Here is a 12345-nt window from a genome sequence, read left to right on the forward strand (position 1 = left end):
GGGTATTTGTCATTCATAGTATACTCAGGGGTTCTCATGAAGTAACAGTCTTGAGCATGCAGTTAACTCTACATCAGTTGATGTAAAAGCAAACTCCTAAAGAGATGTAAAACATGCATTAGGAGTTCTTTTTTTAGTAATAGGTGAGATTTTGGTAGAGTTGATGTGTAATGATGAGGAAAATGTATTGCACACATTAGGAAATGTTAATGGTGTGGGGTTTTTTTGTTCGCTTTAGGATTCACAGAGCAGGCAAGGAGGGTATAGTATGCATCAACTTCAGGGGAATAAGGAATATGGCAGTGAGAAGAAAGGTTATCTTCTAAAGAAGAGTGATGGGTATGTTCTTGAAGTCCGTAAGTGAGAGCTCTTATTATGTTCATGCACTGCTTTTTACTGCTTTGTATTGTGGACTTCTAAGGCACATTGCCTAATACATGTACTACAAATACTTGAGACTTGTGATCAAAAAATGGTTATGAAAGTTGTCTTATAAATATAATTAAAAAAAAAAATAAATCAAAATCCTATGTCAAATTAAACAACAACAACAAGCCAGTCTTTATACATTTCTAAAAACCGATTAAGACCTGTCATAAATATCCAACATCTGTTGAGATGTTTAGTATCTTTGTCTGCCTCTGTTTCTTAGGACAGTCTTCTTACAATTTTCATGACATGAAAATGTATTTTCAAGTTATATCTAGCTACTGATTGTTAATGTTGATGTTCTTGTGTAGGTTAAGGAAAGTATGGCAAAGAAGAAAGTGCACTGTTAAAAATGGAATTCTAACCATATCACATGCAACGGTAAGTTATTTTTATACCTCTTCATTAAAATAATAAATAATGTTTTCACGGTGAATCTGTTGGTGTTAATATCTGCTCTTACAAAACAAAATGCTGCTGCTTCCAACTGCTGATGTTCTGTGGTTTACCAGAAGCTGGAGGTTAACTTAAGAAAATATTGCTATACTTGTTGCTCTCATTGTAGTGCTTTTTGTCTGTTAATGACCACTAGGGAACAGTAATTCTAGCTGTTATGTGTACAGGAAGACTGGTCAACTTGCTCATTTGTATTGCAGATATTTTACTTCAACATGGGATGTGAAGTACATAAATCATTTCAATGCACATGCATTTATTTTGTTTATAAAAACAAAAAATCAATCACTCAAATGAATCACTCAGCTAGTAAGTGTGACTTGAACACAGTCATTTGAATTTATTTTTTTTTTAATTCCTTTTAAGTGGTTTAATTTCCTTTGATAAGGAAATGACAAATATATCAATTGCTTTTAAGGAAGTGTGGTCGCTTTTATTTAAAGGTAAAAACTTTTAAAGGAGATGGATCAATTTTATCACGCTTTCTTTATCTTCTACCAAATTCCACTGACTACAACTGTCAGTGCCTAAAAATAATAAGTTCATTTTCCCAAGTAACTTGAGATTAGTTAGCAGTTCTTAGATTGGCTGTGGTTCAGTTATTGCCATTTTAAAAAATATTGCCATTTTTCAAGCTTAAATCTTGTCAATTTAGAATTCTTTGAGTTGCGTAGTTGGCAATAGTTTTAATTTTCTTGTTTGTAACTGTTTAAAAGCAGTGCCAAATGGAAATTAATATTTTTGTTTGTAATTAGGATAGGTTCAGGTCATGACAATCTGTTTCTCCTCGAGTGTTAGAAATATTGTGTTGATGAGCTTCTTCTGCCAAACACTTGACAAAATGGGAAATGCTTATGTAGATACTTTTGTCTTACTGCTTTGGCACTGCTTAATACTTGCTATACAGCTTTTTACATGAATAACTTCAAAACTCTGTTCAGGAGTATTTACAGATAAGAGTAATGTCTCCTGTTTAGTTTATATCTGCCAGCTATGATAAATTTAATTCAGTATCTCTATAGATTTTCATGATTTATATATAACCACAATATTTTAGCTGTATTTAGCCTAACATATCTTAAAATCTATGCTATAATTAGGTTATGTTAGTAGCTGTATTTACTCAGAGCTCCAAAACTCCAAATCTCCAGCTTCCTTCTTTCCTTTAAAATTTTTAAGACTATTAAAAAAAAAAAAAAAAAAAAAAAAAAAAAAAAAAAAAAGTGCTTAATACCATGAGCATTGTTTATGAAATGTAATAAAATAATAGCACATTCTAAATTTATACTTCATGCCTTGAAGGCCTTTCAAGTAGTCAGGAGGAGCTGCCATGAAGATTTTAGCTTTGTTTTACATCTGGTCATTCTATCAGACCAAATCTATGTCATGCTGGTCTCCAGTGTTTTGAAGGTGTACGCGTCCTCATGTCCTGAGTTTAAACTAATATCACACATGCACATTCCACAGAATGAAAAAGTAATCCTTAATTAAGACCTTTTTAAAGTAAAATAAATTTTCTTTTTAGTCCAACAGGCAGCCAGCTAAACTGAATTTATTAACCTGCCAGGTGAAGCCAAATGCTGAAGATAAGAAGTCTTTTGATCTAATATCACGTATGTGGCAATTTTAGTACCATCTTGCGTTATATAGGATTTCTAAAAATGTAATGTTACCAGTCTTTGCAAGTAAAATATTCAGTAGCAAGAAGTACCAATACTATGTTTTTGCAAGAACAGTCTTTGAAACCTTCGAACATGAGGGTTAATGTCCAGTTCTAACTCATTCTTTAGTTAGCAGATACGTTTCTTAACTCAAGCAGAAGGAAAATATGTGATAGGAATAAATATTTTCTGCTGCTTATGCTTGGTATTTGTCTTTAGAAGGGTTTGTGAGATAGCTTGATTTGTGTGCTTATTTTCAGTATATCAAAGCCTAGAACTACATATACTTAATGTAAATCAATCTTTGCGACTTCATTTTTCTTTGTTTTTATTTTAATATTGCAGGCCAAGAGAAATTGTTCTTAGCCTTCAGGGATTGAATAGTCTTAGTAACAGCTTTGTGATATTAAAAATTTTCATGTGCCTAATGAATAGATGTATTTATTTATTACAGATAACAGAACATACCATTTTCAAGCAGAAGATGAACAAGAATACGTAGCGTAAGAATGTTTACTTTCTTTTTCAAGATTTTGTCTGTAGAGGTGTGTGTATGGAATCATTTATAGCGGTGAAATTTAGCTTTCTCACTTTATGCAAAAGTAGTGCCTGCTGTTTTTTCTGTTGTTGTGAATGTAAATGTAAACTATTTGTATTTGTGTTTGCATTTGCATTTCTACAGGGTGCTTTAAAAACCCTGTAATGTTTAAAATACAAAAACAATCAATTGGAAATCCCATTTGGATCATGTACCTCTCTAGAGCATTTTTCATATGCAGATGCTTGCTATAATGCAGTAATGGGGTTATTAGGGTACAAATGAAATATTTTGAAATTCTGTCTTCCTTATTTCTGTAGTTACTACCTCTTTTGTAGTTACTGCCTTCCCTCCTGATCCTGTCTTTTTCTCTAAATTAAAAATAACAAATAGATAAAGACCTCCACTTAACACACAGAAAAATAGAAGTAATACATCTTTTCTACTGGGGCCTAGAAATGAACAACTTAGTATATTTGAGTTTGAGTACATCAGAATGCAGTAACTTGCTTCATTAACGCATGTTTCCCAACAGATAATTTCCTTTCAAACAGTCTTCCTTCCTTCTATGCACCCTGATACACATTGTCCTGAGAACCTTGTGCCATTCTTTTTTTCCATTTGAATACTGCTTTCAGTCATCAAACTGTGTTGTAGAGAACATCACTGCTCTATACTCATGACTTGACAGGACTATGAAAAAACATAGTAATAAGTGCAGCAAGCCAGAACCTTCCAGGCTGCCTTGTTCTTCAGGACTTGTACTTTTTGATGCATGTCTGTCTTCTACTGGAAGGACGAGTTGTTACTTATCTATTTTGAAATTACATGGAGTATTTGTAGTATATTTGAGTAGTTAGGTAGCACTGAGAGACAGCAATGGTGACAACTCATCACTGCGGGCACAGATGAAGTGAGAAGGTTGGAGAGTTTTGACTTGTGACTGGGTCTTTCCAGAGGCTTTCATGGCAATACGTTGGCTGAATGCAAAGTTATCAGGGGTGCTATAAGTTATGAGTGCAATATTGGCTTGCCCGGTCATGTTTATTGCATTCTTTCTTTCTTAATTGTTCCAATAAGTCTTGTAGTAAAGAACAAAATGCCGTTACTTCTCACCGCTGATGCACTTGATATGGCAAAGATTTTTGTGTCTCTGCTGTGAGTGAGCTCTTATTATATTTGTTGTTTTTAAAGGGGAGGACTTTTTTTTTGTCTCAATGTGTTAGTGCCTGTGAGGGAGAACACATTAGTAAAATAGTTCTTGTTATTGACAGGTCAATAAACCCAGTTTAGCTGGCTGCCTTTGAACTGTCTTGAGATTCCAAGCTGGTTTGGTTTCCTGTTCCAAGTGTAGTTCTCATCTGTTTTGTACTAGAGTCTGGTTTATCACTTCAAAATCTGGAGGCTGAAAAAATTGCTTGCAGCAACATTAAAGTATTCCAGAACATGTTTTAAAATTCCTGTTTAGCTTAAGAGGCATTAATTGTGTCCCAGTGTTGGGATACATGCTGTGAAACTAATGTAAGCAAAGGGTTTTTTGCCAGTGTTTTGGCACTGTAGGCAAAAAGGTGCTGTTATGTTACACAGACTGTTTCATCATTTTCCTGCACCGTGTTACATTTTTGTCCTAATTTTAGTGCTACCATTTTTTCTCCCTTATGTGCCAACTGATAAGTAAATGTGGGAGTAGATTTTCAAATCCCTTTCCATCCAGCCTCTCGTTTAAATGTAGAACAAAGCAAAATGTATTTCTTTATCCTCTGGTTTAAATGACCTTGTACATTTTTTCCTAGCAATCAATTTGAACTGCTTCCAGAGATCTACTAAACACATAAATAAGAACAGCAGATGCTTTAAAACACAGTTCACTGATGCCTACATTCTGTTATAGGTTTGTTACTACATCCCCTCAAATAGTCCCCATAGCTCAGTGTGTTTCTTGATTCTTACTCAACCAGCTGTCTTTTGACCTTTAATTAGTCCTCAGCTGTACGTCAAAATTCTCAGTGGGTTATTAGTTTCTCCAGTAGATAAAGCACAATGTTTATAGAGTAGGGGTAGATGTGTGTATTTAATTGTGTGTGTTCAAAGAAACAAACATGCAGACCTCTAAAAATAACCAAATGCTTTTTTTAACGCATATAATAGTAGGTGCTTTTTTCTACTTTGTGGTAACTGTGGAAAGGGCCAAATATACTGTAGACATGACTTTTTAATTTTCTTTATACCTCCTTTTATTGGAAGTCAAGAATATATCCGTTCCTGTAGGAAAAGATGGAATTAAATAAAGCCAGATTCAGGAATTGTGCCACGATGCAAAACCATCCTGCTTCAGTCTGGTGTTGAGCAATGATTGTCAGAGGGGGTTTCGTTTTCATTTTTGTTGGTTGGGGTTTTTTTTGTTGTTGTTTTTTGGGTTTGATTGGTTTTTTGAGAAGGCTGAGTAGGAAGGTCTTCATGTTCTGTTCCTTGTTCCATATTTTAAAAAAAACACGTTGTGGCAGGAAGTTTGAAAGCTACTATGTTAAGGTTTACATGTTTACCTGCCATATTGCAGTAGCGATTTTCAGAAGAGAAAGGTTCTACTGAGAAGACTTTTGTTGGCCTACAAATACTGAAGAAATAATTGTGATCTGAGTGAGAGTCTCTTCTACCTGCAGTTAAATAATACTTCTGTTTCCTTCACTGGATTTAGGGTTTACCCACCACATCTCATTTTTGTTTAGCCTCACGACTTTGTTGGGAACCCAACCAACTAAATGCATTAAAAGACCATAGAGGTCCAGAAAAAGTGCAGTAGAAGACTGGACAACACATTGTATTCTATTACGTTGAAGGCAAAGCAATTACTTGAGTCTTGTGAGACTTGAGTAACTGAAAAATTGTTTGAAAGGATGCTCTGAGGTATTAACATCAGCTTTTTGACTACTAGCTTGATGCTGGCAGGATTGTAAAAGAAAGCAAATGTATTTAAGGGGAAAAAAAGAAAGCAGTGGGGAAGGGTGATAGAAATGAACATGTGTGGCACAGATAAGAGGAAGAGCAGCAGTGAGGGAACTTTTCTTTTACTGCCTCTTGAGTTAATATGACACATCTACTGATTTGATTTTTCTTTTGAGTGAACAGTATGCCAGGAAGTCATCAACTGGGAACTTCTTGAATAATTGGCATTAGCCATTTGCACACATCTGTGCTTGTGTTTGTGTTAACTGGACCTGCTAATGGTGTCTGAGATGAGCTGACACTGGGGTGCCTCTAGCTTTGACTGACCCACACATAACACTGTAGATGTAGTCTTCAGCAATGTGTTCCTTCTGGCTGATGAAATGCAACCAAAATAGCTCTTACAATTTTAGAAGCTTTTAGTATGGAAATCTGTGTCAAACTAACAGCTGGCTCAGTCATGTCATGTTTATTTTAATTGCATCTCATATTTTTTTTTTTGTTATGGCACAAATGAGTTTTATTCAAATTTTTCCTTTTTAGTAAATAAATGACATTGTAACCTTGAAAAGAAATCCCAACAAAAGTCGGGATGAATGTTGCTTCTCTGAACTTAATAATTATTTTACGCTATGCGTTTAACACAACATCAGTAATTGGAAGCAAGGCGTTGCCTCCCCTTGTATTTGAGTAAGGAGAGATTTAGTCAGAAAAATGGCAGAAGGGTGCCATCTAGTGTGAGTCCTTACGTTGCATCATACAGCTGGAAAGAGGAATTTATGTGAATACATTGCTTGCAGCATACAAACTATTGGGTATTTTTATTTTCCCGTATTTCAGTTTCTTTTAAAGATTGATTTTTTTTTTTTTTTTCACCAATTTTCAAATATTTTATTTTAGGTGCAATGATTCTCACTTCATAAAAGTTTTATGAAGCATATGTAAATTACATATACACTATACGCTGCCCGTGTACCAGTTCAGGTTCTGAATCTCCATTGCAATACTACACTTATAAGTTTCCCTCTGAAAACCTTCAAAACTTCTGTTATTATTTCAAGAAGAGATTATAAACATCAGCCTGAACCTTTCTCAACATGTTTAGATGACCGCAGCCGTTTTAGCACATTTCAGGAAACTGAATGTTGTAATACTGGAAATGGGAAGAACTCTGCTAAACTATTTCTGTGCAAAATGTTTGTTTGCAGTGGCCTAAAACCCATCTGAAATCATTATAATCGAGAGGATTTTTATTAGCTCTTCTCCTAAACTAGGTAACGCTGCATCTGTAGCATGCTTATCCTTTGTATAATCATTTCACCCTCTTCAACCTTAAGGCAGCCACCAGAGGGTTGTATTTTTTGTTAACTAAAACATAACTGTGTACTCTAAAACCTGGTAGAGTGCCTGGGTGGGGGAAGACTAATGCCTAAAATACCACTAAAGAATCTTGATTTCTTACGGTTGACAAGCTTTGTTAACTGCTGGTATTGCTACTCTCCTATCACCTTCTCTTCTGGAACTCCTTACCCTGTTTGTTGCCCTGGCTGTTTTCATTCATCCAGACACTGCTCAGCTCTGATTAGAGCACTCACGCTTGCATTTTGAAAGGCAGTCGGACACTCACGCTTTGTGAAGTGCGCTTGCTCTCTCCTATGCAAGGGGAGGTGAGCGCATGAGAAAGTAGTGGTTATGATTTCCTCTACTAACAGGTAGATTTTAGGAAGATCTTAGACACCTACTTCTAAGTTTAGCTATATTTACAGGAGCTTAATTGCACACTTTCTCTTCCACAGCTTTTGTGTTTTTGAGGAGCCCAGTTACTGTATTGCTTTGACTTGAAATTTGTTTACCAAAGGGACAGTGGAATTAAGACTTTCCTTCTGTCTTTTTTTTTCTGTTCTTACTTTTTCTGAGTCTTTTGCCTCTTACCTTTTCTCTATTTGGTTTCCCTCATAATGATTCTTCCCTTTATTCCCACTATTATTTTGTTCCTGGCATCTTTTCTACAGTTTATAGATAAACTTGTATTTGCAAATGCAGATCTTCATTAAGGTCTTTATCTTGTGCTAGATGGATATCAGTATTGACTAACAGCAAAGAAGAAGCATTAAATATGGCATTCCGTGGAGAGCAGAGCACAGGGGAAAACAGTTTAGAGGATCTGACAAAAGCCATTATTGATGACATACAGAGATTACCCGGAAATGAAGTCTGTTGTGATTGTGGCTCACCAGGTATCTCAATTTGTTCATGTCATCAACTTCTTGTTGTGAACACAGTGATTTCTTTAGAGGTGTTTGTAGAGTGCAAGCTAATTTTTAAGCAATATATTGATCAGTCTTCAAGCTGCTTTTAAAAGAACAAATATTGACTTTCATACATTAGTTCTGTTTAATTCACTAAAATATTTTTGTGTGTTGTCTGTGCTTACTTCCAGCAGTTCAAGCCCCTCTGGAGTTTGAACTGTTCTTGTTGCACTGTCTCTAGATGCTTGTTGCACTTGAATGGAAGTTGCTTGGCATCACTGATCCTGTGCATGCTACTAAGTAGAAGTGAGTAATGCTTAGACAATGGCTGTGGAAAAATTGACCTGGCTGGGATTGTACTCTGAGGTTTTGTCTTGGTATGAGACTACTGGAATTTCAGTATCAAAACTCTCCTTAGAATAAGTAGTCTTGTACTAAGAAGTGAGACCCAGAGTTAGAATCCTATCACATTGTATCTTCAGAAGTACAGGTCAGTTACATGTTATAGCTTGAGAAGAGTCAACTTGTCATTGAACTACTGGATTGATAGGGTAGTTGATAGCTGTAGCAGCTTTCAGATCTAAAGAGATACCTCAAGAAGGTGATGTTCACTGGGAACTGAGTTGATAGAATGTATCTTGGAGATGCTTGCTGATGCAGAACTGATCCAAGTAAGAAATTCCTAGATAAAAGTAAGAAGTAGAATATTGCAAAACCACCATGTCAAGTCTTGGAATTGGTTTGTTCTATTATTTTGTGTGAATTTATTTATGTAAAGCTGTAGAAACTTTGCATTAATTTTCATTCATCTCCTAATTAATGAAGTTATGAGCTTCTGTACCCCAGCTTGCGGCTTTAAGGCCTTTATTAGCTACTATGTGAGATGAGGATGAGATGTATTTGATGAAATGTATACAAAATATGTATACATTCACTTACTTTCTTCAACAGACTGATCACGTTTCTCATATAGTTTTTTGTAATGTAAAAATATACTCCATGACAGTGCATTTAAAAAATAAATAAATAAATAAGTAATCAAACTAACTTCTTAGTTCCTGATGTTTTCCACGACATATTACTGTTTTGCTTTCTGGGTTATGTTATGGTCAGTTTTTAATGAAAAAAAAGACTATTTAAGAAGTAAATACTGAAACTTCAGAAGTTGTCTACAGTAGAATATAAGAAGAATGTTGCTTTTTAAAAGCAGGAAATAAAAGCCTATCTTCTTTCTAGAAGAAACAAACCTTAAATGCATTCAGTGTGGTCATTCAGTATGGATTTAGAAGTCTAAATTCAGTGCCATGGTGGCTGTGCACTTGCGCTGCAGTTTGGAGAGAAGTGTGAGATATACTTGGTACATTTCCATTTGTTAAAATATTGAATAAGGAATTGCTTCAGTTTACATTTGATTTCTTACCACCACAGAAAACTTTCTCTGACTTCTTTAATTATTTTATCAATTTCACAGATCCAACATGGCTATCAACTAATTTGGGCATTTTAACCTGCATAGAGTGTTCTGGAATACACAGAGAAATGGGTGTCCATATTTCTCGAATCCAATCTTTGGAATTAGACAAATTAGGAACGTCTGAACTCTTGGTAAGTTTCTTATGTTATGCGTATATTAAACATTATGTTTAATTACTTGTTGGGTATTAGGTTGGAAACTGGGAAAAAATTCTTCTCGGGAAGAGTGGTGAGAAATTGGAGCAGGCTGCACAGGGAGGTGGTGGAGTCGCTGTCTTTAGAGGTATTCAAGAAACATGGAGATGTGGTGCTGAGGGACATGGTTTGGTGGACGTGGTGGAGATGGGTTGACAGTTGGACTAAATGATCTTTCTGGTCTTTTCCAACCCTAATGATTCCATGTTGACCCATAATAGAACCCTGAACTTTTGAATAATATTTTGCAGAATATGTTATTCATATATTTGTGAGGTTTTTGTACTATTATGTATTGCTGATACATCTGTCTGTCATTTCTGTTCATTTCCTAAGGCTTTACAGAATGAACATTAATATCTGCTGTGAATAGCGACACTAGAATATTACCTCTTACTGGCTGATCCAAATTACTCCAAATCAAGATAGCTTAAAGTATCTTGTGATAATCTAACTTAAGAACTGAGAACGACTAATGCTAATTTGGGCATATTAATAGTCCAGGTTTTAGCTTACTCATGGTTGGGGTGTGGAAAAATCTCCCTTTAATCATTTTGTTTTCTTATTGCAGCTGGCCAAGAATGTAGGAAACAATAGTTTTAATGATATTATGGAAGGGAATTTACCTAGTCCCTCACCTAAACCCAGTCCATCGAGTGATATGTAAGTTTTGAATCTCTTCAGTAGTTCAATATTAAGTTTAATATGAAATATACTTGTGGGTGGAAAACGACTTAAACGATAAAGAAGCCAAGGGTGGATTAGGATGGCAGAACACTTTTTATTCGCACTCCAAACGTGGAGTTTCTTAAAAGTTCAGTCTTCTGCCCTTCTCTAGTCACATTTTAGCTACCTCATCTCTGCAGTGTAGAAAGCTGTTCTGTTTGGTTCCTGTAGAGCATGTGAAAGAATCTTGCAAGCTTTGTATTTTTTCTAGCGCTCTGTCATGTGATAAAACTGTTGGACTAAACAGACATTAAATTCAGTGCCATCTTGATATTGTGACAGATTTTCTTTTTCCTTTCTCTGGTACACAGTTGTGTAGAAAGCATAACAAATGTGATTTTGCTAGAAGACTTTCTGGTCTATTATGTGTTTTATGTGTAGTTGCTTTGGTACTGTCATTTTTTCAATCCTGTTTTTCATGCTTATCATCTTTTTAACACATAGGTACCTTTTCACAAGAGACCGCGTTTCAGACCATTTTATCTTTCATCTTTATTTCCAGAGTCATAAAGTTCACAAACTTCTGTTTGCAACAAGAAAGCACGATACAATTAAAGGAGTATCTCATTTGGGACTTGTTTTCAAACAATAACAAAAAAAGGTTGCATTATAATAATAAGCTTTTATCTGATGGTTTTCCTCCTACCTTCAGAGTTCAAGTTAGATAATGTGATATTACATTAATATTATTGACCTATTTTGTTCCTAAAAAAAAAACTTCTAAACCAAGGTCTATTTTCATACCCCACAGGACTGCACGTAAAGAATTTATAACTGCTAAGTATGTAGATCATAAGTTCTCTAGGAAGACTTGTGCATCTGCAGCAGCTAAACTGAATGAATTACTTGAGGCTGTCAAATCCAGGGATTTACTTGCACTAATTCAAGTCTATGCAGAGGGGGTAGAGCTAATGGAGCCACTGTTAGAGCCTGGACAGGTAAGCCTAGCAGCTAAACAAGACTGAGTATTTTAAGTGAAGTATGTCTGTAAAATGTCAAGTACCACAGGCGATTGCCTTTAATACTAAAAGAAGAGAAATAACAAATAAATGTTTTTTTTTTTCTTTCTTTCCCAAGTTTGGCATCCTTTAGGGGGGAAAACAGAAGACCATATCTGTTGCCAGCAGTTAGTATGAAGGAGTGTGAAATGCAACAGTACTACGATACATTGTTCTAATTGCAGCTATATTATGTTGGGAAGCATCTGTTCTGCACTATGCTTCTTTTGGAAAAAGGACCTGAGTTAGATAGCTGAATTTGGTAACATAAAGTCGCCTGATACCACAGGCGGTGTCATGTCTGCTTTTAAAGCAGCTGTCAAAGGGACACATCACCTACAGTACACAAGTCTCTGCATTCTGTATGAGGAAACAGCAAAGGTGATGCTTTCACAGGCTGTGATGAAACATTTCCAAAAGTGCAGTTTTCCATCCAGGACAAGAATCGTGGCTTTGACTTGGTTTTAATAATGTGTTGAATACTTCCAGTTCCTCCTTAAAATCTGTTTCACCCAAAGTATCCATGCAGAAACGTTGCTCGAGTGCAAAATAACCAGGTTCTGTAGAGAACCAATGCTGTGTAGCCACTTGGTCAGCAATGTTTTTTTCCTACTACTTTAAAATCCAACCTAGAGAGATCTCGGGTAGTTTTCAGTAAGTTCTGTGAAAACAGCCAT

The 12345-nt window shown here is 35.6% G+C and overlaps 1 protein-coding gene across 5 annotated transcripts in view; it reads left to right on the forward strand.

The window, feature by feature from the left end:
- ASAP1 (ArfGAP with SH3 domain, ankyrin repeat and PH domain 1) overlaps positions 1-12345 on the forward strand; it is a 155135-nt gene that overhangs the window by 110301 nt on the left and 32489 nt on the right. For all 5 annotated transcript variants that reach the window (XM_072330297.1, XM_072330301.1, XM_072330299.1 and 2 more), the window contains 8 exons: positions 239-339; positions 741-810; positions 2411-2498; positions 3001-3049; positions 8101-8264; positions 9748-9881; positions 10516-10607; positions 11422-11608. In XM_072330297.1, the coding sequence (XP_072186398.1) occupies positions 239-339; positions 741-810; positions 2411-2498; positions 3001-3049; positions 8101-8264; positions 9748-9881; positions 10516-10607; positions 11422-11608 (885 nt within the window). The remainder of the gene's footprint in view (positions 1-238; positions 340-740; positions 811-2410; positions 2499-3000; positions 3050-8100; positions 8265-9747; positions 9882-10515; positions 10608-11421; positions 11609-12345) is intronic.

Source organism: Excalfactoria chinensis, chromosome 2 (assembly GCF_039878825.1).
Source record: "Excalfactoria chinensis isolate bCotChi1 chromosome 2, bCotChi1.hap2, whole genome shotgun sequence".
NCBI lineage: Eukaryota > Metazoa > Chordata > Aves > Galliformes > Phasianidae > Excalfactoria > Excalfactoria chinensis.